At 39.0% G+C, this 25,476-nt stretch overlaps 3 protein-coding genes across 5 annotated transcripts; 2 read left to right on the forward strand and 1 right to left on the reverse strand.

The window, feature by feature from the left end:
- Positions 1 to 249: 249 nt before the first annotated feature.
- Positions 250 to 8,569, forward strand: LOC139809677 (sphingomyelin phosphodiesterase 4). Its single transcript, XM_071772757.1, has 15 exons — positions 250 to 436; positions 767 to 1,066; positions 1,168 to 1,270; positions 1,355 to 1,586; positions 1,682 to 1,895; positions 2,020 to 2,132; positions 2,211 to 2,369; positions 2,454 to 2,625; positions 2,710 to 2,895; positions 2,973 to 3,191; positions 3,278 to 3,370; positions 3,436 to 3,612; positions 3,671 to 3,900; positions 3,988 to 4,230; positions 8,048 to 8,569. The coding sequence occupies exons 1-14, from the start codon at positions 410 to 412 to the stop codon at positions 4,127 to 4,129; spliced, it is 2,367 nt and encodes a 788-aa protein (XP_071628858.1). The 5' UTR covers positions 250 to 409; the 3' UTR covers positions 4,130 to 4,230; positions 8,048 to 8,569.
- A 671-nt stretch (positions 8,570 to 9,240) lies between these two features.
- On the forward strand, positions 9,241 to 17,381 carry LOC139809676 (adenosine receptor A2b). 2 transcript variants are annotated; one of them, XM_071772756.1, is made up of 4 exons: positions 9,241 to 12,058; positions 14,052 to 14,263; positions 14,487 to 15,011; positions 15,548 to 17,381. In XM_071772756.1, the coding sequence occupies exons 1-4, from the start codon at positions 11,596 to 11,598 to the stop codon at positions 15,962 to 15,964; spliced, it is 1,617 nt and encodes a 538-aa protein (XP_071628857.1). In that variant the 5' UTR covers positions 9,241 to 11,595; the 3' UTR covers positions 15,965 to 17,381. The 2 variants fall into 2 exon arrangements, with proteins under 2 accessions (XP_071628857.1, XP_071628856.1); XM_071772755.1 differs by having other exon boundaries at positions 9,242 to 12,058; positions 14,481 to 15,011.
- Positions 17,382 to 18,901: 1,520 nt separating this feature from the next.
- Positions 18,902 to 23,626, reverse strand: LOC139809675 (uncharacterized). 2 transcript variants are annotated; one of them, XM_071772752.1, is made up of 7 exons: positions 23,277 to 23,626; positions 22,376 to 22,762; positions 21,906 to 22,121; positions 21,487 to 21,651; positions 21,070 to 21,234; positions 20,651 to 20,815; positions 18,902 to 19,889 (listed from the first exon to the last, which is right to left on the reverse strand). In XM_071772752.1, exons 1-7 carry the CDS (start codon positions 23,470 to 23,472, stop codon positions 19,549 to 19,551), a joined length of 1,635 nt encoding a protein of 544 aa, XP_071628853.1. In that variant the 5' UTR covers positions 23,473 to 23,626; the 3' UTR covers positions 18,902 to 19,548. The 2 variants fall into 2 exon arrangements, with proteins under 2 accessions (XP_071628853.1, XP_071628855.1); XM_071772754.1 differs by lacking the exon at positions 23,277 to 23,626 and adding an exon at positions 22,882 to 22,993.
- Positions 23,627 to 25,476: the final 1,850 nt, after the last annotated feature.

Below are 25,476 nucleotides of genomic sequence, written 5' to 3' on the forward strand. Positions count from 1 at the left end.
TAAACCTCGTTTAATATTCTCTGAGATGGCGTTCATGCACGAGTTTTTCGAGAATAAGCTTGCGACAAGAATACTAGAATCCCTAACCAATCACAATGCAAAGAGATCATACATACATACATCTATACACGCACGTGTGCGCGCGCGCGCGCACGCACACACACACACACACATTGATATACGATATGCACTAATCCAGATATGCATATATACACATATACACATTCCTTTCACACCACACGCCATTCTGAGAGCGAGTCAAGCGAGTGGCCCATAGACGTATATGTCTGTGGAATGGCCAGGTAGTCTAACCTCGTCTAACCGGCGTGAGGTTCGATAGGAGCACCACACAAATATTGACTATCATCCTTTAGTTGCTGTTTTTTATAATTCTATCCAGCTCGAAACCATGGCATCTTCCACCGATGTTGCTACAGTATGTATTACTGATTCACATTTTGTAAAATACAAATGCTTCATGTGATATCTAACAATGTAAACAATGTGGAGTAACATCGAGATTTAAATATAAACATTATTCGTTATCAAATGTAACTTTAGGCGTACCTTGATTATCAAAGAAAAATTTATGCTTACGATACTTTGGCATTTGTATCTTCGCCTGTTGAAAGTCCTTGAATTAAAAGTATACGCGATACACGTTGCAAAAGAAATACAGTAATGTTACTGTTAGTTGTAACATATATTTTATACTTTTAGAGTTTACGTCATATCTTTATAGCCGTTACGTTCATCAATTTTCCAGATCAGAGCTCAGAGATATTTAAACGAACCGTTGGTGGAGCGATGCAGAGATCTGTCCGTATTGATAGACGAATCGAGCACCACTGAGCTGCAGCTAGTCTTTCCCCTGCTGATAGACTCCTTATTCGGAATAGTAGACAATATCGGGTGGGGCTTGCACAATATTACCCTCAAGAAAAATCCACACGAATATGAGATGCTGTGTCACTTTCTTAGTCCTCAAGGACCAATGTTTTCTTTATGTTATAAACTACTTCCAGACTGTTATCTCAAGTATAACTTTCCAGTGTCCTATCTACCGGTGCGTATAAGAATTAACTTTATGCACATCAATGTATTGTTTTATATTTTCTATCTTCCAACTATCGGTAATGATATATATCGTAATGTTTTTCATTCCAGTCGAAAATACGTTCCATGTTGGAGGAAGCTATGATATCACCATTTTATCTCGATAAAATAAGAGATGATCAAGGGACACGTGTTCCTTCAGCTTTATCTATGAGTATCCTTTACTAAATATTACATAACTACTATATTATTTATCATATGATTTATTAACACTGAATATTTCTTAACACAAACACATATCCCTTTGAGTACTACATATTTCATTTTGCGTATCATTTAACCAATCCCTGGTTACGACTTCAACAGCAAGAAAATGTGTGGATGAATTGGGAAACAGTTTACGTTCAGTTAGCGCATTGTTATCTGTATCATTTTCTTCCGAGAGATAATTCCGCGGTTCTACCAGTGATTGGACCATATGTGAAGAAAACGCCGCCAAGAAAATTGACTCAGTCCCCAGAATTCCGAAGGTACGGAGACATTTGGTGTGTTATAATGAGACGTAGGACGCGTAAATTTAAGTGGCAAGTGCGCTCTATTCATACATTTCAAATATTTTAAACAGAGATTGTCAGAAATTACAAACTCTGAGACTTCTGCGAGCATCTATATTAACATCGGGATCGATGAGTCCTGGATCAGGCGCGCCGCAGCAGCAACAGTGTTTACCGCAAGTCTGGCGAAGCGAGACTGTAGTACAAGTCTTTCTCGATTTTTGGTTGGAGTATACAGAGGACGCGCAATTAAGTACATCCTATCTGTCTTCGATACCGCGACGAGTAAGTTTTCTGTGTGCAATCAAAGAGGCGATGTGTGTTATATGGAAAGATGTGAATAATTTTGTGGGGCAGGAATAACTTTCACATCGTTTCAAACGTATTTGATTGTAACTTCTAATTTCAGCACAGTATACATTCCGGAGAACACATACGCCTTGTGAGAGCGTTCATAAAGACTCTGCACGAGTTTACGAATAGCGCTACGGGCGACAAGAGCGCAATGGACGAATTGAAGAGGTATTGAGATGATATTTTACAAATTTTATAACTCTGTCGCCATTGCTCTAAACATTTTTTTTTTGTTTTATTTGTTAGAATAATTCTTCCTTCGGTTCAAGGAAAAATATATACGTTTTTGAGGAAGGCAATATATCATTGGCCTCTAGACAGCTCGTTTAGATTGATACTGGAGGCTTGGCTGAGCTTTATTCAACCATGGAGATATGTACCGGGAGTATCATATACTAAGGAAGGGTATGCGTATGTATTGTGTTATCGTTAATGCCAAAATATTGTCATTGTCTTGGCTAATATTTTCCGTATTTTCAACATTTTCAGTAAAGCAGAAGAAGAAGAAAGAGGCAAGATTCATGATCCTGGTAGATGGATTTCTTTCGTTGCTAATAATCTGTTGGCGTATACGGTTGTGTTCCAGCAGTTGCTTCCGCGATTTATGAGAACTGACCTAGTAGCACCTAAGAATGCATTAATGTTATTTAGAGTTACAAAAGTACGTGCATTTTCCTCGGCTGAATATACTGTTTTATATTCAAAGATGTACTTGTGTGTATATTTTATACTTATATTTATATAGGTATTTTCACAACCATACTTGGCAAAAATGATATGTGAAGTGGAGAGTTGTATGGATGACGCAGGCTTAAGTAAAGGTCGAATAACTACAAATCAGTGGACATCGATCGTTAGGCAACAGATTGTTGAACTGGAAGGTCCGACCTATCAATACGTCCCTTTGTTTTCGACAGCTATCAACCTGCAGGTATTTTTTTATTCTGTAGATTTTTAAGTGTCTATCAATTGCTAGCTTTATTAACGAACGATTACCTTGCATTCCAGGTCGTATGGTTTCTGAGCAATATTAAACAAGCTCATTTAACGGCGACTAGCCTGGTTGAGGCTCTGGAAAACAGAAGAAGGGGAAAGTGCTTTCTACTTTCTCTCTGGGAATTCTTTAGCTGCGAGGAATACTCCTCGGATGACATCAGCATAGAGGAACGACGACGCGTTCCGGTGCTTTTGGCTACCGCTCAACAGCAGTTGATAGATATATTTCAAGTGATTGAATTTCTTTTACATCGATAACGAATCGCGTATCTATCGTCACTTATTTTGAGTAACACGCACAATCGTGATTGTTGCAGATACAGCTCGAAGACATTCCGCAAGTTGCTATAGTGGCGGATCAAGAATATCACGATAGCATTCTGTCGACTTCTTTCTGTCATCAGTCGCAAGTGCGAATTATTGAAATAGGTTTATATTAAAATTCTTCGACCGATTTAAAAGACGCGATTTTTAGATGGAGTCCAGCTTCGACTCGAGCAGACCGGGTACTTTCGTGCCGTTGCAAGAGGGTAGACAGACGTGTCGATATATCGAATACATGGGCGATCCAGAGCTACAGCCGGTACGAACGAACGAGTGCGCTTTTCTCGTTCGACACCTTTACAAGCTATGCTGTTACATCAATCTCAAGGTATTGTGTATAATCATGAAGCTGTTCTTCATTTCGATAACTTGCCATTTATTTGCAGTATCGACACGAGATAATCGCACTGTACAGCAGACGAAGCTTCCTTGGTAGTATTTGTCGGCAACTGATTGCCCCACCTACCACCATTGTAAAATTACCCAAACGAACGTCAAACGGATTTACCAGTGGCTCCGAGGAACGATTGCCGCCTCGATTAAGTTTACGATCTTTAGCCAATTACACCTTCCTCATGAGTATATCATTTGGTATATTGATCGCATGGCTCACCAAGTATGTAATTCCGTGATTTTTTATGATCTGTTGGAAAGTATCTACGACAAGTCTCGTATTACATTTAGAGTTTTTTTTTTGTTGCAGTTATGGTCCTTTCATGTTCCTGGGATTTATATTTTTTATGTGGATTATGTACATAGTTATACGTGCAACGTTGCAACACTATTTTCCATCTGGCGCAAGTATTTTTAGACCAAGCGCGAGTACATCTTCCATTAGTCGATGATACTTTCGTATTTTAAGATAATGAATTGCATTACTGTAAGCAATTTTGGATGAAACGTTTTTTGTGAACAATGAATAACAATTTTGGATACATATATATTTGTAAGTATATTAAACGATAGAAAATATACTATCGATAACATTTCTGTTTGCAAACCATTACTTTAAGTAATTGCGTTAAGTAATTGCATGAAATTTGTATTTACATTGTAATTATTTATAATCGAAGACCTTCGCCTTTGAAAATGACTCTACAAATTAATTCGTTGAACTATTTTCTAAATTGTTTATGTGAAAAGTGAATATATCACTCACTTGTGTATACATTCTTATCTTTTATAATTTAATTAAAAACTTGCGTATTACTTCTATTGAGATCTCAAAATCTCGAGTATTCGTAACTCGTGCGTTCGCGTAAAAGAGTCACGGTGCGGTCTCGCTTCGCGTGTACTTGGCGCGAGACTCTTGATATTCAAAAGTTTAAAATTTTTAAACTGGGACTATTTTTAAAACGTGTAAGGAGTAAAAAAATATATATATAGGTATATATATATATATCATTGATTACGTACAAAAATTATTACCAGTATTACAGTTGAAATTAATTAGATTCCCTCTTTCTCGTGAAAAGGGAAGTCTAATTATAATGTAGATTAAGCTTAATTACTTATATCCATCGTGCAATTCGCGATAAGCGGTAAGCTACGCGATGCGTACGAACCCGTGTTGGCACAGTCTACGATCACCCCGATACTTTAGTGCACATGCAATAACATTAACAATTATTGATTCATCGCCCTGTGTGTTACCTGTGTGTATCGGGGATAGTAGAAGCGTGAGAACGATCAGCGTCGCGATCCACTTCTCCAACGCCAGCACGAAGCTTAATCAACGTGATGCGCACAACGGAAAAATGAGCTCGCGCTCATTAGACAAATTGAATTCGGAAACTTACATCGTCGATCGATGAGGCATCGAGCGCCCGCAAAGAGGATTAACCCTTAAGTCAATATCCGGATACTCACTAAACGTGTTTTTTAGTTTTTAGCGAAAGTACCAAACGTCTTCCGATCCCTATTCTTTGAGTAGTTTTACCAAGGCGAGGGGGAGATTATGTTTAGAATAAAATTTGAATTTAAAGCTTTCAAATACAAAGGTTTTAAACGCCTTACATTTAAAAGCTTTAAATTACATACACGTTTGTTCAATAACTGCAATCCCTGGATACCCAAATGAGAAAACCTGGATTATAAAATATGAATTATAAACAATATGTAGCAAAGAAACATTTTCATAGATTTTAACTTATATATACTAATTTCAGTCAATCGCTGACTTGCTGCGTTAATTTACATCGTTAATTTTTAATATAAAACACGAATTTTTTCTTTAATGTGATATTTTAAAAGCTCTTGCAAACATTTTACAGTAAAATCCAAGACTAGAGACGTTTGTATATAAAAGAAATTTTCGAACGATCCTCGACCCTTTAAAGTTCGCGAAATATAAATACAAATAATTAAATCTTGAAAACACAAAATCTTTTGACGCGTCTAGCGTCTCTCGCTCATGATAGGAACAGAAGGGAAAAACCGACAAGAGACCGGTCTTCGCACAAAAATGAAAGCCAGATCGCCATTTTCGAAACGAGGAAAAAGACTTAATTTTCTATTTAAATGAATATCCACCGATCCCATTCGCCTGATTAGCCTTCCTCGCGTGTAACGGTGTCAAATGCGATCGTGATTATTTCTGTTTGTAAATATTTGTCGGCCGCCCACGCTCGCGGAGAAGCGTAATCATTACTTTAACGGGAGGAAAGGAGAGGAGGGCGGAGGGTAGCGTGTGGTGTATTAATTTATTAAGTTTTGCGTCACGCGCGCGCGGTTTGTAATAAAAGTAAAGCACACCGGCGAAGTCAGCGAGTCGCACGACATCCGCGCGGACGGGGGGCGAGCTTTTTTAATTGGATCCCGTTAAATATCGCGCGTCGCGTCGCGCTTTCCGCGCACGCCTTCGCGACCCCGTTGCGCGTCGCGTCGCGCCTCCTCGCCTTCTGCTCCCTGTTGTTACCGAGATGAAGAATAACGGCCGGTCTTTTATTACTTCCGCGAGTAAATAAGGCTCGCGTTACGCGCCGCACGCTCCTCGCGCCGGTCGCGCGCCTCGTTAAAATCTCGACGCGCATTTTTACGAACCGCACATAAATTCGGCGCGCGCCCACAAATTCGAGCACGCTTTTGCTTTACGCGATTCTTTAAAGCTCGTTTTTTTCTTCATTATCTCGGTCCTTGATTCGATTCGCAGCGAAGCGATATCCAGATGTATTTAGCGTCGTTCGTGATGTTGGGAATCATCAACCGTTCTCGCGCGCGCGTGTTATTAATGCCCGCGGGCGTAAGAATATTAAGTAAAATGGTATATAATCTCGTGGAACCCCCGAAAATATTATCTCGAAGGTCAAGGTTGGTTGTACAAATTTCGATCGTTCTCTTCTGACGATATAAGAGTTAAAACGGTACTCCATACGATAATTGCAATGATTTTATTAACATTAACGAGCGATAGTAAATTATCTTCTTACATCAATCCATCCACGAGGTAAGTTTACGCGTGCCTTTTTATAGATTTTTAAACGGGATGAAAGGAATAATTTATTTTTCTTAATATTATACATCACATATATAAATATCGTATAAAATAGAATATATTCTTTAAATTGATTATGATAAGTGCATATTAAATATATGCAAGCAGACTTATAGATTCTGGCATTTAATCATTGTGTAGGATAATTTTTCTATTTATTCTCAATCTGAAATAGCATCAGAAGAAACATCGAAATGTCGCGCGAAAGCATTTACAAAAACTAATGAAAGGAAAATCATGCCAAAGAGCTTTTTTAACTTTATAATCCGAAATCTATTATTTTATTTTTCCACCGAATACTATATATTCTTATTTCATCTGACTTTTCCCGCAGCGTATGTACATCGACATTTGCCGATGTGGATCCGACAGTCAAAGGCACGGCACTGGATTTAAGCCCACCTTCCGGCGCGATGCATTAGTCGTATTAAACCATTAGATACCCGGTGGTATGTTCCAGGGTGTGTTTACATGGTCGGTGTAACACGAACACGACCCATTTTCGATTTAAATCGAGATCGCCGGCGCGCGGCGCGCTCGTATCCGAGAGCCCCGGCCGCTCGGCGCTCGTTCGCGCGCGGCGCAATTATAGAGATCCTTTATGCAATGTCAACCGCTCCGTTATGCGCCAGTTACGGACAATGAGTACGTACGAATTACCACGAATGGACTCGTTCACCATTCGTTAAAGCCTGCCTCGCCGAGCCGCGACTTCCGTCCGCTGCTTTCTCGAGCGCGCGGCCGCATCCCTTTTTATGCACGAGATTAGTCATCAATAAATAATCCCCTGACGAATGACCGCGAGTTGTACTCTCGCGTGAACGGATCCAGGGGATGCAGAAGCAAAATGTTCTCCGCTTTAACACCTCCATGATTTCCGACTGGATTGAAGAGGGGGAAATTCCGAGGAAATTTTCTCTCATTTTGCTAATAATTATATTCTACGAAGATTTTTTCGTGTTTAGAATAACAGAGATGAGCGTTTGATAATTAGAATTATTTTCTTTCTTTATTTCTGAGCTCCACATTACAATGTAAATTAGACTTTATTATAATAATCCTATTATAGTAAAAATTATTATAATTTTGTTGTAATATAAATTGAAAAAAATGATATGAAGAAATAAAGGAAGTTCGATCGCGTCCGACAACTTTATGGTTCGATAAAAAGACTCATTAGGAAGCAATGACGAAACGAAAGCTTGCGGAATATTCCTACTGATATTCGCGGTTACAAAAAATGACCCTTTCCAACCATATTATGTTTCAGATATATATCCAGGTGCAGATGTACGCACGCATACACCGGAGTAGCCCAGCATCCGCGAAAGAGAGATGAAGAGCGTGCGTGCGAAAAATGTGCGAATTTATTTGTCGGGTTAACCCGGATAGTAATTCTATCTCCATATTATCTTATCGACCAGTTATATATCGGGAAGTATAACGAGTAGATATCTGTATTGTGACCATTTGATCATCGGAGGACAAAACGTAGGGCGAAGGCCTCCCGTCGCTCGTTAACAAATGACTACTAATTACGGTCATTTATTATATTACCCACATCTTTAACTTTTATACGAGAATGACTTTAGCCATTCTAACGTGGTTTCTTTTGAACATCGTTTCCGTGATCGGCGATTCAGTTACACTGTTAAATATTAAAAGATTACATTTAAATTAATATCTTCAGTTAAATAACATATTGTTACTTTAAACTGCCATGTGTTTCAAAATTTATTATTTTGATACAAAACATTATTATTTTAACTTCAGTTTTAGTTAAATTAACGACATATTGAGTAGGAGCGACTTATAGGAATGATTAAAAATGACTCAAACAGGTATAAGTTAAATAACTTAACAGCGTACAACGTCCTGTTTAATCATTCAAGAATACGTCAACGGAATCGACGAGCTATTGCGACTCCACATATTTTCGGTAATTAGAAAATGTAGCGCATTATTTTAATCTTTATCTTCTTAATAAAATTATTAATATATGTTTATCGCAGAATACCACGCAACCCCTCTGTTATAAGATAGTGCTACAAGTCAAACGTCTCGAGATGACGTCTGCTACGGAGGAAGTCTGGAGTACAATCAGACAAAAAGTTGATTTTTTTCAAATGCTCTCTTTTTTTAGTTTTTTCCCCTCCATTAATTTTCCAGATTTTCCTTGTTGTTAACTAATTGTAGCGCGCTTCTGCACGAGCCGCCCGTACGCGAGAACAATAGCCCGCGTTAGATTATAGAGTATCTCGCAAGCTACATTGTGCTGATTGTACTCTATTAGGGGACCGCTATCGGTCCGCGGTAATAGTCCGCATTTTTCTCGCTATACATAACGCTCGAACATATAACTACGTAAATGAACGGATGTGATTGCGCCCCACTCTTTCCCCGCCACATTGCCGCCACACGTTTTAGTACCGGATGTGGCTGCCTGAATTTCGTATTACATCAATACCGAACGGCAACCGCCGTATTAAGACGCGAGAGATTAAACCGTTTAATTGAGTGCCGAGCGTGTGCGCGCGCGATGTGTGCGGTAATGTTCGCGTGAATCGTGAATAGCGTACGAATGGCGACTTCGTGCTGGGACCGAATCGCCGCGACGGAGTAGATCTCCATCACGTGGTTCCCTTACGCTCGCGGTTGCATTTAGGAGCGAAACAATTACGACGTTGTTCGCGAGAAGGTGAACGAAGAGGGAAGTGTAGTATGGCGGGAAGAAAGAGCGAGAGAAGGCGCGCGCGCGCGCGTGACACGAATACGTCCGTCCGCGTCGCCGTCGCTACGAAAACGATAAAAGCTCGCGATATATTGGCGGCCGCGCGCGGCGGGCCCGAGGTCAAGCACGCCGTGCACGTGAAAGCATCCGGTGTGGTGTGTGTGATGCATCGCGTTCGTACGACGCGTAAATACGAAGCCGCATTCGTCGCATCCATCCGCTGATCCGCGTCTGTCAGCACGCTTCACGCTCCGCCGGGTCGTGGCGCGAACCGAACGTACCCTTTTGGCCCTTCGACTTTTTGGCGTTTCGACTTTTCCGCGGCGCGGCGGAAGGAAGAGCCCAAAGAGCGCGAAGAGAGCGGTACCGCGGCCGCGGAGATTCCACCTTCCACCACCACCACCTCTATCGCGTGCCCTACTGTCACGACTCGCGAGAAGAGCACGCCGGCCTCGGCGACCTCGGTGTCCTCAGCGAGCCTCAGTTACACGCCACGGGGTTGAGAAGGCGGACCGCGCTCGCTCCATCCTCCGACCTCGGCGCCCCGACGTGCGTCGCGCCGCGGAGAGGAAGGAACCCCTCCGTCCCGTTCTGTCCCCCCCCCCCCCGTTTTGTGCACGTCGTGGACTTTTCACACCCACGTCCCCGGACTAATTAATCAGAGAAATAAATATTTGCCCGTGACGACACGTCGTGCGCCCGGTCGATCGATCTACCGTCGATCAAACTCTTTCTCTTTCTCTCTCTCTCTCTCTCTCTTCTCTCGTCGAGGAGGCTCGGACTCTCCACGCGACTTTTCCCGCTCTTTCGATGACGCACGCACGCGGATGACGCGCGAGGACAGCGCGCAGTCAGCGACTTTAAATTAACTATTATACCAACGCGACGCCGAAATCAGGAAGCGAGTAGATTTCGCTCGATATCGCCGAATCTCGGATCGAAGGTGAACCGGTCGTGTCCGGTGTTTCTTCGCTTCGCTTCGCTCCGGGTCATCGGAAAGCAAATGAATCGATTGATATATCGATGAGGATAACGGCGACGCGCGCGAATGTGAGGTGTGACGCACGAAAGCGCGAAAAGGCACGAGACGAAGTCGCGGCCTCCTCCTCGCCGTCGTTTCGTGGCAAACGCGAAATTCGCGTGACACGCAGGCTCTATTAGATGATATCGCGCGGAAATCATCTTACGCGCTCGCGTAACTCCGGACTCCGTATGAGTAATGGACGGGAAACGCGACGGTCGCTAACGTGTCACGCGATCAGCGAGCGACCGACCCCCGATCGATCGTTCCTTCGCTCCTTTCGGACAAACGGAAGCGGAGTCGTGTAGCGCAAGACCGAGAAAAATCGGTTCGGAAAGAATAGTAAAAAAAAAAAAGAAAATTCGAGAAACCGCGAAGATTCGACTGATCTGGGAAAGAAGAGGAGACGAAGCGCGAGACGCGGACGGACAGATTGACGTCGTGTGAGTTTCCGAGAAGACTCTCCCGGAGTCTCGGTGGTGATTTATAGAGACGGAAATTGAGATATTTGACAACGGACAAGCTCGATAATTATAGCCGAGGAGAACAACTCTCTCGGAGATCTCTCGGGCCCGCGAATGACAAATGTTGATCCTCGCCTTTAATATCTTCGCTCCGCGAGGAGCTCCGGCGCACGAGGGCGAAATTTTATGCCCGACGCGAGCGAGAAATAGAATGTGCGAATCTAGAACGCAAAAATAGAAGCGTGGAAAATTGATCTAACGAAATTTCTCACAGCCAATTTCTCTCTCGGCACGACGAGCGCACGTGGCGCGCGAGCGCGCCCGCGCGCCGAATCTATTCGAGACTCGAGAGAGAGATATTAATTGAGCGCTAAAGATTCGAGAGATATCGGACCTCCTTGAGGACGGCGCGGCGATGACTATCGCTTACATCACTAGAAAGTATCGCGACGTCACGATTGCTCCGGATCGATCCCGTGTCGCGATATAGAGGAGCGTCATGCTTCGCGGCCGTGAAGCGTCGACGAGGAACGCGCTTCGTGCAATCGTCCCGCGTCCCCGAGGGCGCCAATAAGACCATCCGCATCCGCCGGTCGCGGTGTATGCCGATGGTCGTCGCGATGGGATTTCCGTCGAACGCGACCGATCCGCCGTACGATTACTTGGACCACACCGGGCCGACGAACGCGTCGTCGTCCCTGGGCGCGGAGCTCAACCTGCCGTACACCGTTTGCGAGATCCTGGTGGCGATCTGCGCCGTTATCGGCAACGGCCTGGTGATCATCGTCTTCGGCAAGGAGCGGAAGTTGCGTCGACGCACCAACTACTACATCGTCTCGCTGGCGACGGCCGATCTGCTCGTCGGGCTGTTCGCGATCCCGTTCGCGATCCTCGCGAGCATCGGCCTGCCGACGAATCTGCACGCCTGCCTGTTCACCGTGTCGGTCCTCGTCGTCCTCTGCACCATCAGCATCTTCTGCCTGGTCGCGGTGTCCGTCGATCGTTACTGGGCGATCCTGCATCCCATGAGATACTCGCGCACCGTACGCACCAAAACTGCCATAGGTGAGGCACCCACCCTTTTGCTCCCTTCCCCCTTCCCCCGCCCCCGCCCCCGTCGCGTCGGCCTTAGCCAACGTCGTTAATTTTGATACCTGATATCGGGCAGCTTGATATCGTATCGTGAGATCAATATAATGATTCAAGTACGCTGATTCAAGTTGATCCAAGATCAACTCGCTCCCGCGAGAAACGGCCGGCGGTAACTCGATCGCGGCATAACGATTACGCAGTTAGATGAATTGATCTCACAATTTTTTTACGTGCTATTGCCATTTCTCGCTAAACAAGCCTGTATTCGAGCGTGATTGAGATTGCCAATAATTCGAATTGAGTAAATCGCAGCTCTGACAATCCGGACTCGTTATACATAGAATGTAATTACGTCTATATGATGTATGTGAGGAGGGAAAGTTTATTTAATCGAAATTATAGTTGATCAATCCTGATGAGTGCCTCATAGATACTTGGATACAGTTTTCAGTATACTCCATTGACGCAATGAAAGCATGTACTTGGCAAGTATGGCTCTTTGGGCCGTTCAAGTAATAGAAATTACGAGTTAGACACACGCATGTGGCACTTAGCTGCTCAATTGCGGACTTGTTTAGCCAAGGGCCGGTCACAAAGAAAGCTCCCGGAGGTCTTTAGGTGCCGTTATTAACTACGTTGACAACGTTAACGAAAGGGACAAAAGGGTGCCAGGTCTCTGGCCCAGTGGTCGTGCGTGACACTCTAGCTCTAATTTCCACGTATACACGTGTCCGTATAATTGCGCAACATTGTTCGCTAGATCCGCTATTGCCGTTTTAAGTCGCGTCGCATGACATTGCATTGCGTTTATTAAAGCGTGAACGCATACGCCAATTAGCGCGAACATGCAAAACAATCGTGAAACTGCATCGCGTGTTTCTTCAGATACTTAATCGTAAAATCCTCACGTGTTTTTCCCCACCATTTCCTGATTCTGAACTCCGTGTCGTATACACGGACGGGAAGCTCTCGGAATAACCGGACGGACAAATTTGATTCGCGGTAGTTCGGGAAGAGACACGCTTCAAAATGATCCGAAAAGAAGAAATCAACAAGACTGTAACTTCGTTTCGAGACTAGAAGCGGGCAATAAAAGTGGTAATTTAAAATTTTTACAGTCCCTGAGATTTTATAGATCAAAAGGGATACTTGGGCAAAATTTTTAGATTTGCAAGCAACAATAGTGTTAATATTTGTTCCGATATAAGTGATACTACAACACTAATTCTATGTTTATTGCAAAGTTCTTTGACAAAATGAAACTTCTTGAGAGATCAGACAAGCTTTAATTTTATCTCGAGTTATAAACTTTTAATCTATCGAGTACGCGACAGTCAAAATAATAAATTTCTATGAGAGACATTTGGTGTATCCTAAAAATGTTACAAAATCTTTTGGAAACTATCCAGTAAGATTCAAAGGAATCAAGAATGAATGAAACATCTATATTTTTATTATTTTTCACTCCAATCGAATGATAAAAGAACTACTTTTTGGATCACGGAATCCAATAATGAATATAAAATTCGTCGTTCGAGACAAGTAAATTTCTCTTAGACCATATAAAGTCCTCGAAGCACTACGAGACGTTAGTTCCTGCATATTGCACCCGATAACGCGCATTTCCCAGAGGAGCGCCGCTTTCCACGAATGACGAACCAATCGATAAGAAACCGTGTATATATCCACGGGTATATACATATAAAAATTGTCTCTCATCAACGTGGAAGCCGATAAAGAGAGCGCGAGAAGCCGGTGCTAATCGCGATGAATGACCGATGCGATGCGTAACGAACGGATGCGCGTGAACGAGTTATTATTCGAATCAACTAAGCGTACATATATTGCCGTCGCGACGACGCGACGACGGAGCGGCGCGTTGATCCATTGACGGCGAGGCGAGGCGATCGATGGCGGATTCGAAGAAATAAACGAATATTAAATGGGAAAGACGATCGGTTTTCAGGTATAATATGCGTGTGCTGGGTGGCGGGCACCCTGGTGGGCTTCCTGCCGCTCTTCGGCTGGAACGCCGGCGAGACCAGCGACCACAGGTGTATCTTTACGAACGTCATGGACTACGATTATCTCGTGTTCCTGTACTTCGCGACGATCATCTTCCCCGCCCTGTTGATCGCGGCCTTCTACGCCCACATATACCGGGTAATCGTAAAACAGGTCAGTCGTAGAAAGAGACTCAGCTAGCAGAAGCTTCTAAAAGATGTCTAAAGGACGTTCGAAAAATTATGTCATCTTTTAGACGTCTTTGTGATGTCTTTATAAGACATTTTTTAGGACTTTCTGCTAGCTGATCGATAGTGTGCTGACGCGCCGCGCGGCGCGAAAGATACGGTGGAAAAATAGCCAAAGAGTGTAACGGGTACGACGGTTACAGCTACAGCAAATCGTCACGATGGACCCCAGCGACCCGAGGGGTGGCGGTGCCGTTCGCCATCTCCGGGTCCTCCGTCTCCCCGGCCGTTTGGGCGGTAACCATCACCAGACGCCTGGGACGATGCTGCGTTGTCTTGGCGCGGCGCGCAAACGGGAAGTCAAGGCCACGCAGAATCTCTCCTGCATCGTTGTCTTCTTCATCGTCTGCTGGTTCCCGCTGTACACTATAAACTGCGTGATGGCCTTCTGCCCGCGGTGCGAGGTGGACGACTTCCTCATGAAATTCTGCATCATCCTCTCGCACATCAACTCGGTTGGCAATCCCCTCCTCTACGCCTATCATCTGAAGGACTTTCGCATCGCCCTCAAGAACTTCGTCTGGCAGCTGCTCTTCCCGCACAGCGACGTCAAGTCCAGCGTGATCAGCGTGATCCACGATCGGGGTTCCCTCGTTGGTTCGCAGAGGCAGCTTCAGAGGCGATTCAGCGGCTTCGATCAGCCGAGGAGTCAGAGACCGAGCTTGCTGCGCCAGGTACATTGATATTTAAACTGCTTGCAAGTTCTGTAAATCTGTATATTTTATCGGACCTGTGAAACAGAGGAAGAAATTCATTTTTTCCAGCATTGCTTATTCCTAAGCGAAAGAAATTAAACTTCTCTATTTCTAATTTAAGAATAATTACTTAAAACGGACAGAAATAAACTCGCTACTTTGTAGGAAATTATCTATTCCTATACTCTTCTATCTGTTATTCTCATTCTTCGTTTTAGTTTCATCTTTACATCTTCTTCAGTATATACAAAAAGTCTAAACTATACATAATGTTGTCATCTTAATTTGAAGAACTAAAGACAAATATATAAAAACTTTGAGAAAGAACTAGCATTAAAAGATTTACTATAGTAAGATTGTAGGCAAATTGCCTAAAATACGGAAGATTAAGATTATTATATTAACAGCGAAAATATAATCGGGACTATTTAAATTATTAAAATTTCGCATAATGTTTACCTTGCTCGATTCGATCTACGTTTCGCGATCTATCTCCGTTCTATTTACCGTCACAGGTGATCGATGGGAGCAGAAGGATGGACAACGCGTGCCCCGAAAGGCGCGTTTCGTCGATCCGGGAGAAAGAGACGTGTCAAAACGCCACGGATGTCGGTGCTGCGGTCGGAAGTCCAATTCCGATCAGCAACTCTACGTTAGCGACGAACAAACGGATGAGCGAGGAGGAATTGGTCAGCGACGGCGATATCGTCGACCGCAACGATGACGCGACTGACCGCGGAAGTTCCACCTCGTTGGAATTGCGAACGTACAGGTCGCTGGCACCGCTCCTGCCCGCGGAGGAGGACCACGTCGAGGAAACGCCGCCCGCGTCGATCTTCGTGATCGAAGCCGACGTGGTGAATCACGCCTCTCCCGATCGTCTCCTCGTCCTGGAGGAATCTCGAGACAGAATCGACGTAGCGGGTGGCTAATAGAATACCCGCGAAAAAAAAGTGAAACGGATTCTTTAACAAACTGAACTAGGAAATTTGTATTATTTTTTTCTAAATCTCTCGATGTGCCGATTTATTTTATTATTAGTTACTCGTCGAGCGTGCCATATAGCATACATGTTTTAGCGTTTAAATAAATTATATTAAAATGTATTACGTTGAAATGGAGCGACAGCGATGCTAGAGCTGAAGCTTCGAAAAGACAAAGTGACAAACGGAGTGTGGCACGTCTGACTTTCCTTTTTTTTATCATGTAGGTATTGTATATAAAAACTAGACTAAAGGAAGGCAAATATTGAGAAACCCACGAGGGCACCTGAGGAAAAGGGATGCGTGTTCTCAAACGCACGGCGAGGACAATGCTGCATCGTGTGTGGCGATTCAGTGGCAAGATTGTAGAGTGATAAGTATTCCGATGGGGGAGACAATATACTTAATTTAACTTGTACAATAAAACAGTGCACGTTGTGATTGTGTGTCTACGCGTGTCTACGTAGAAAATTTGCACGAACATTGCACCTGTGCAATACTCTGCATATCATATGATTGATATAACTAGACGTTTGTGCGCCATTCCTCCCGTTTCCTCTCCATATTCTTTACATGTAATATTTGCTATATTGTATACGCGTTCGGTACATATATTGATACTGATAATTAATCTTCTAAAATTACTGAAATGATATTTTAATCGACAAAATTATCGTGATACAAATAACAATAAACAGCCGTATCTGTTATTAAAAGTTAACAAAGTTCAGCAAACCGCTCTCCAGAAATGATAATAAATAGATAACAAAAATTTCAGTCATCAACCACTTTTAGCCGAACTTTGCTTTAACAGAATATCGGCCTGATGTAAGTCCCCCTTCAGAGAAAATAAGATGTCCATCAATTAAATTTTTAGTGGACAACAAAATTTTCAGCAAGAAATCTTCGTTAAATATTGATCTATTATCAAACGCCTTGCATGGTTTTTCTCTCCCCGAAATACGGACAGTACAAGTTTATTGTTAATAAAAACCGCGAGATCTTGTAAAATTAACAAATATTGTGCGAATAGATGTCGGTTCAATTATTTTAATACTCACCCCTCTTTTCTTTATTGCCTTTCGTGTCTATTTATTTTAGCGTCCAGATTATGTTAAATCTCAGAAAATTACTTGTGCCATTTTTTATTGACAACTTTGATCAAGTTGTCAATCAAAAATGGCACAAGTAATTTTCTTTCTAAAATTAACAATTATTGTGCGAATGGATGTGATGTCGGTTCAATTATTTTAATACTCACCCCTCTTCTTCTTAGATTTTATAGAATCTAGAGTCCTCGATCAATCTTTTAGAACGCCTCATCGTAACGATTATTATATAAGAAAATAAAATCGGTCGAAAAGGATATTATGTGTGTAATAACGCATGCGAATTTTTAGCGTACAATAAAGCACCCTGTGTATCGCGACATTATGAGCGAATGAAATCAATGTCATTAATTAAAAAGCTTCGCGCGTATAATCCAACCGCAAAAATGAACAGAATGTAAGACTGGTATGGTGCGAGCCACATGGGCAAAATCGTGTTCCTGGGTAACTTGTTCAGAGACTTTGTTAACACGTCAAAGGCACCCTGTTGAAATTGCTCTTTTTCCTCATCGCTCATCTGTTGATATCTTTTCATTATTTTCGCCAATTTCTCTTGCACATCATCCGGTAGCATACTGTCATTTTCAAACGGGTTCACAAGCTGTTCTTCCATATTGAGTACAACAAACGAGCACAAGAATTTGATTCAGAGATCACCAGAACCAGAGGTCTGCGCGAGTGCAGGGCAAAAGTTGTACTGATTGAACACGGACGATCAGATTCACTAATCGAGTGGACTCGATTAGATAAGGAATGTTGAAAATACGCTGAGGTATGATGCAAGTTCCCTCGACGAAGCGATTTCGCTTAACAGTCTTCATAAACTTCGATTGTGCACACTCGGCAAAAAGAAAATATTTTTATCGTAAATTTACAAATGTAAAATGAAATTTTAATTTTCGTAGGCTCGGCAGAACAGAAATCAACAAACTAACGTGAAGCGTTAACCAATCGGTATAAAAACGTTCTATCAAGGATATCCGATCGAATTAACAATTATTAATTCAATATTTGTCGAACGGGAGTGCAAATGCAAGTCGGTGCGGGATATCATACCATCTTTTACATGCGAGATTACATTTCGCGAACTGAATAAACGATATCTTTTCGGCGCCACAATTGGTTGAGAAAGCGCACAACATTGTGGTTGAGAAACTGAGTAAACAGCAGGTTTATCGCAAATGAGCGAACTAATCACACTTTACTTCAAGAAATTATTCATTTTCGAATATGATAACTATAACAATATATCATAGTCGTTTCTCTCATAGTATTTGAAGATAAAATTAATTGCTGACGGAAATGATAATAAATAATAATAAATGTATATTAAGTTTGTGCAAATTTTAAGCTCGTCTCGTGTTATTATTAATATTAGTATACTATTGATATTAGTACACTATTCATATTAATATATAAAGATTTTTATGATTATATAATAATGCAGTATTTTATTTTAAATAACTATAGCCTTATATTAGAAATTTAAAATATAATTTTTTTTTAAATTAAAATACTTGAACTTTGCATGGATTTTTAAACATGTCAATAATTTTGCATTATTTACTCGTTAAGCAATACTGGCAAACAATGTAGGCAAATTTCAAAATGTAAGATTCGCTCAAGTGTATTTATCTTTTCGACGATAAGACTACTAATTTTAAACGCGTCATCTTACTGCGTTAATAAAAATGATATTGAAAATCGAAAGGAAATATTTGAGAATGTGTCTAAAGGAAATGTAAAATTGTTCATTAAAGAAATTAAACAATAGTGGTAACAATAATATGTAATATATTGTTCGCAAACATATTAGATTCTACAAAGTCGAAAGATGATATACTTTCTTTCGAGATCATATAATCTAATGTAATACAAATTTTCTATATTAAATAGAGCTGGGTACACGTTTAGATGCCTTTTTAGCCTTAACAAATATCAGTAACAATATATAAAGTATAACAAAAAGAATGAAAATAATTGCAGTAACATTTTAACATATATTTAACGTAAATTATTACATAGAAATTATATTAATACAAAATAGTTTCTTATAAATATAATTGATATATCAGTTATTAATATATCTATCTTAGAGAGATGTTTTGTTTATTATATTTATTCAACACAACGTTAACAACCGGAAATATTAATAATTATAAATAATTATAAATAATTATATAGACATTTTGGATAATCTAAATTTGCAATTAAATAAATTTGCAAGATTGTACATATGTATACCAATTAGATGTATACACAAATATATAAACAACTACAAACAAATGGATCGTTTAACCTTCCTACATATCCGTATCCGAGGAAGATATGACTACAGCCTCTTTTTGTTTGCGACAAAATTCACGAAAAGTCATTCGCTTACCATCTCGACCACCGGTTTCGAACTCGTGGTCTGTTTCGTCTTTAGTTAATTGTATCATATACATTTTGTTTCCATGTGACTTTTTTCGTGTTTCTTTTGTTAATCTTTGTTTTGCATTTGCCATTTTTATTCTGAGAAGAACTTTCTTCATACCTTATCCATTTTCGTAAAGTTTTGTCCCAATATACCCTAACGCATATGTTTCCTGGAGAAATCGAAATACTTATTTCTGTCTTCCTAGGAAGATGCCGAGATTTTTTCCCAGGATATGTTTTGACAGATTGATCCCGACGCAATTGTGTATGAGAACTAAAGTTTTCAGGTTTTTGTTTCGAGATTTTTTCTGGATTCCGTAATGAAACATGTGTTTGTGCATTGTTTTCTAAAATAAGCAATTTTTTAAATAGAATTATATACATTCAATAAAAGTATGTTGTAGAAGAGATAAAGTAAAAGTTAATAAAATTTTGCGAAAACATTTTGCAAACATTAATTATTACACGCAAATGATGTAGAAATATGCGTAAATAATAACTAACATACAGTAGAAGAAATAATTTGGTCTCAGCAATCTATATATATAAAATAGAATGTCTGTATGTATGTATGTATGTATGTATGTATGTATGTATGTTCTTTATACACTCTTAAACTATTCGATCGAATTTTTACCAAAAGTATATAAAATAGGGGTAGAATTTTCCGGGGAATGTTATAGAGTGTATAGTTTTTCGTTACCGATCTTTTTGAGAACCGGTATCCGAAATTTTTCCAATTTTTCGGGAAATAATTGACCGAATCTTAAAAAGTTGTATACAAAATAGGGGTAGAATTTCCCAGGGAGTGTCATAAACTGTATAGTTTTTCGTTACCGATCTTTTTGGGAATTGGTATCCGAACTGATAAAGGAATTTTTTTCGATTAAGGATATTAAAACACAAATGAAGTTGTTTGAAAAAAACGACTCCCGGGCGAAGCCCGGGTAACCAGCTAGTAATTAAAATAATAGAAATAATAAAATAAGCGTTATTGAGCAAAAATTAAACTACAACTTTAAAATCATTATTGAACGATTATCAAGTGTGTAACAATATCTCGACAAATATTTCTGGTAAAAATCCTACTTTTCAACAAGATACATACGGAATATTGTTTCATCTTCGCCTGTCTCGATGGATCCTCGCGAACCTATGAAGGCTTCGTTAATTGACTTTTCCGTTTCGGTTTCCCATTCATTATCCGTATCTTCTAATACTCTCTTTTTTTTAATGGCTTTTTTCTCGCTCGTTAGGTTTTTCTTTCGCTTCACTGTCATATAAAGAACATATTAGTTTTATGATTGGGGTAAATATGTATATAATTTATATACTTTAATGTTAAAATAATAAAAAATCTTATATTTTTTGTTAATTTTAATTAAAATAATAGAAATAATGAAAAAAGCGTTATTGAGCAAAAATTAAACTACAACTTTAAAAGAATTATTGAACGATTATCAAGTGTGTAACAAAATCTCGACAAGTATTTCTGGTAAAAATCCTACTTTTCAACAAGATACATACGGAATATTGTTTCATCTTCGCCTGTCTCGATGGATCCTCGCGAACCTATGAAGGCTTCGTTAATTGACTTTTCCGTTTCGGTTTCCCATTCATTATCCGTATCTTCTAATACTCTCTTTTTTTTAATGGCTTTTTTCTCGCTTGTTAGGTTTTTCTTTCGCTTCACTGTCATATAAAGAATATATTAGTTTTATGATTGGGGTAAATATGTATATATTTATATACTTTAATGTTAAAATAATAAAAATCTTATATTTTTTGTTAATTTTAATTAAAATAATAGAAATAATGAAAAAAGCGTTATTGAGCAAAAATTAAACTACAACTTTAAAAGAATTATTGAACGATTATCAAGTGTGTAACAAAATCTCGACAAGTATTTCTGGTAAAAATCCTACTTTTCAACAAGATACATACGGAATATTGTTTCATCTTCGCCTGTCTCGATGGATCCTCGCGAACCTATGAAGGCTTCGTTAATTGACTTTTCCGTTTCGGTTTCCCATTCATTATCCGTATCTTCTAATACTCTCTTTTTTTTAATGGCTTTTTTCTCGCTTGTTAGGTTTTTCTTTCGCTTCACTGTCATATAAAGAATATATTAGTTTTATGATTGGGGTAAATATGTATATAATTTATATACTTTAATGTTAAAATAATAAAAAATCTTATATTTTTTGTTAATTTTAATTAAAATAATAGAAATAATGAAAAAAGCGTTATTGAGCAAAAATTAAACTACAACTTTAAAAGAATTATTGAACGATTATCAAGTGTGTAACAAAATCTCGACAAGTATTTCTGGTAAAAATCCTACTTTTCAACAAGATACATACGGAATATTGTTTCATCTTCGCCTGTCTCTTCTAAACTTTGTACTTCCGTTGTTAGTGAATTTACCGGCAGCAGTGTCTCGATGGATCCTCGCGAACCTATGAAGGCTTCGTTAATTGACTTTTCCGTTTCGGTTTCCCATTCATTATCCGTATCTTCTAATACTCTCTTTTTTTTAATGGCTTTTTTCTCGCTCGTTAGGTTTTTCTTTCGCTTCACTGTCATATAAAGAATATATTAGTTTTATGATTGAGGTAAATATGTATATAATTTATATACTTTAATGTTAAAATAATAAAAAATCTTATATTTTTTGTTAATTTTAATTAAAATAATAGAAATAATGAAAAAAGCGTTATTGAGCAAAAATTAAACTACAACTTTAAAAGAATTATTGAACGATTATCAAGTGTGTAACAAAATCTCGACAAGTATTTCTGGTAAAAATCCTACTTTTCAACAAGATACATACGGAATATTGTTTCATCTTCGCCTGTCTCTTCTAAACTTTGTACTTCCGTTGTTAGTGAATTTACCGGCAGCAGTGTATCTTGCAATATAATATCATTCTTTTTTGAAATTAGATGCGATCTTTTTTTTCTGTGGGTACATATAATCGGTGATTCGTAGTTATGAAGACTTTCTTCATATGCAATTGGCCGGTCTCGAATTTTCTCCAGTGTACACGGAGAATCTTGAAATAGTTTTATGCACTCATCGTCGATGGATCCTCGCGAACCTATGAAGGCTTTGTTAATTGACTTTTCCGTTTCGGTTTCCCATTCATTATCCGTATCTTCTAATACTCTCTTTTTTTTAATGGCTTTTTTCTCGCTCGTTAGGTTTTTCTTTCGCTTCACTGTCATATAAAGAATATATTAGTTTTATGATTGGGGTAAATATGTATATAATTTATATACTTTAATGTTAAAATAATAAAAAATCTTATATTTTTTGTTAATTTTAATTGATATAAACCATTTAAAGATTTGTCGATTAACTGATGTTTCTGTTTGGCTTCTAATTTGCTATCAAAGTCTTTCATTCTCCATTTCGTGTCTCCTCTTTTTTTTCCCTTCGTATGTCTTTTACGCTCAAAAATAGATTAATTTAATGGTATGTATATATTTTATAGTTTAATTTATTTTAATCCTCAGTGATTTAGAGATATCTTTTTGAAAACACTTTTTTCCTCAAATTTTAATTGACATAAACTATATTTTTAATTATATAAATTGTTATTATAATATTATTAAAGAGATAATATTTAACTCATAATTAGTACAAATTTAATAATTTAATTTTTATTGAAAAATGGTTCATCCATAATATATTTACAAAAATATAATTAAGCATACATAATAATTCCTCACCTTGTAGCTGATGTAATAACTGTAAATTTGGTCTGTCTCCACTTGAAGAAGAAGCTGTATCGATCCCAGATAAGGATATACTACAAGATTTCATAGATGTATTTGGTATGCTCGTGGGCGTGCTCGTGTACAAAGTAGCTATAGTAGCACGTTTACGGCTGTTATTTATATCACGTTTATTAATCATTCGTGACATACTGCTGCTTACTGAATGTGCGTAATCGGCGTAATTAATATATTAAAGCACTTGAAACTTTGTCACAATTAACACTTTCGACTCCGATACTTGCGTTCGATCGAGGATCCATTCAGCGTTTGAGTATTATATGAGAAGTCGACTAACGGTATCTCTCAAGGTTTGTACACAAAACCGTGTCCACAGTCTCCTTCACCGTACTATGCGAAGTAAACATGTTGTGACTCCGACAAATCGACCGTATTTCGGCAATCCAATATATTTATCATTTAAAAGAAATAAGATATAAAAATGAGAAAATTTACCAGTCTTTTTTTTTAATATTTTATTGAAAGTTTCTTACGGAATATATGTTTAATGGAAAATAATAAAAAATATTAATATATTTACTAAAATATTATATGTTATACATAAAATATTTTTTACATATTTTTCCTTATCACACGAATTTCCAATAAGATTATTAGTCTTTAATAGTATCTTGCTGCTAGCTATGTCTAACAATAAGTATATTTAAAGCGTTTTTAGTAGTCGAGTAATCGATTTATCGACTATTCGAATTCGAATCAAATTCGATTCGATTCGAAGAGATACGGCTGCTGATAGATATGTCGCGGCGTTAGGAGGAGGAGGAGGAGGAGGAGGAGGAGTATCTTAAAAATAAATTTTCATATTTGGACTTTGCGTCGCAATATCTCCGCTCGTAGGGCACGTAGCGGAATATTAAAAGAGAAACCCCCCCCTAATTGGACCCCAAGCTATCGATCAAGCCTACTTAGAACTTGATCCGTTCACTCGTTATCGAGATCTCAACATCTCGGGTACTCGCAACCCGTCGCGTCGCGTAAAAGAGTCACGGTCGGTCTCGCTCCGCGTGTACTTGGCGCGAGACACTACCGTGTCTCTTGATATAATCTTTTCTAATTCTTAAAACTAAAAAAAAATAAAAAGTACGTTAAACCAAGATTAAAGTTAATCTATCGTACATTAGGAGAAATGAACATAAAGTCTGTTCCTTGTAGCTATATTGTGTTATGTTAGCTTTCTTAAAATGAGATAGATGTACAATTAAATGTCGGAGGGTAAAAGGGAGAAGACTACGCATCAAAGATTACAAAAGATTACGAAGATTGGAGATTAGAATTTAATAAAATTATTTAATTGGTCAAATGTTAATCTTCCGTTGCAATCCACAATCTCTAATATGTAAGTCCTGATGATACGGGGCCTAAATGTTTGTAACTGAACTTTCTACCTGGTAAAATTTTGTTATATAAAAACACAAATATAATTATATAAAAAATCCATATATGCTTTCTTTCTTATTTATAATCTTTGTTTGTATATAAAAAATAATAATTAAAAAAATTATTAAGACGATAATTTTCGCATTGGATAATTTACCCATATACATATAATAATTATACATAATTAAATGCAATAATCGTATACAAAATATGATTATCTAAAAGAAAAAAACAATGTAAAAGTTCTAAATATTTTTCAATTTTTATTATTTTTTTATATATTTATATTTATATTTTTATATATAAAATTTTTTATAGAGTATACTTTCCCATCTGTTCTCCTTTTTCTCTTCAATCTAATTATACACCTTCGAATTTGTCACGTCCCTGTGTCCCGTCTGACAGCTGTACCCGATCAATATTTAGCTCAGCTGTTGCCAATCGATTCGGGCCCGGGTGGTTGACAGGAAGGGATTCGCCTTCAAGATATCGGGTGTCAACTGAAGCGGACATTTCGAAATGCTCCAGGGTCTGATTTGTGGACGTATAAATTACCGGCTTTGCGACTTATCCATTCTTTACCTATTCTTTTGTTCTTAACTTTCCTAAGTGTTTTCGTGTAATAAAGTGCTATATGAAATTAATGCCATGCTTTTTGTAAAGCCGCGTTTACACGAGTGTAAGGTGTCGCAAACGCCTCTCGATTAGGTATCTCGGGCGTAACGTCATAATATAATGCGTCTATAGACCTAGTATT

Source organism: Temnothorax longispinosus, chromosome 3, assembly GCF_030848805.1.
Source record: "Temnothorax longispinosus isolate EJ_2023e chromosome 3, Tlon_JGU_v1, whole genome shotgun sequence".
NCBI lineage: Eukaryota > Metazoa > Arthropoda > Insecta > Hymenoptera > Formicidae > Temnothorax > Temnothorax longispinosus.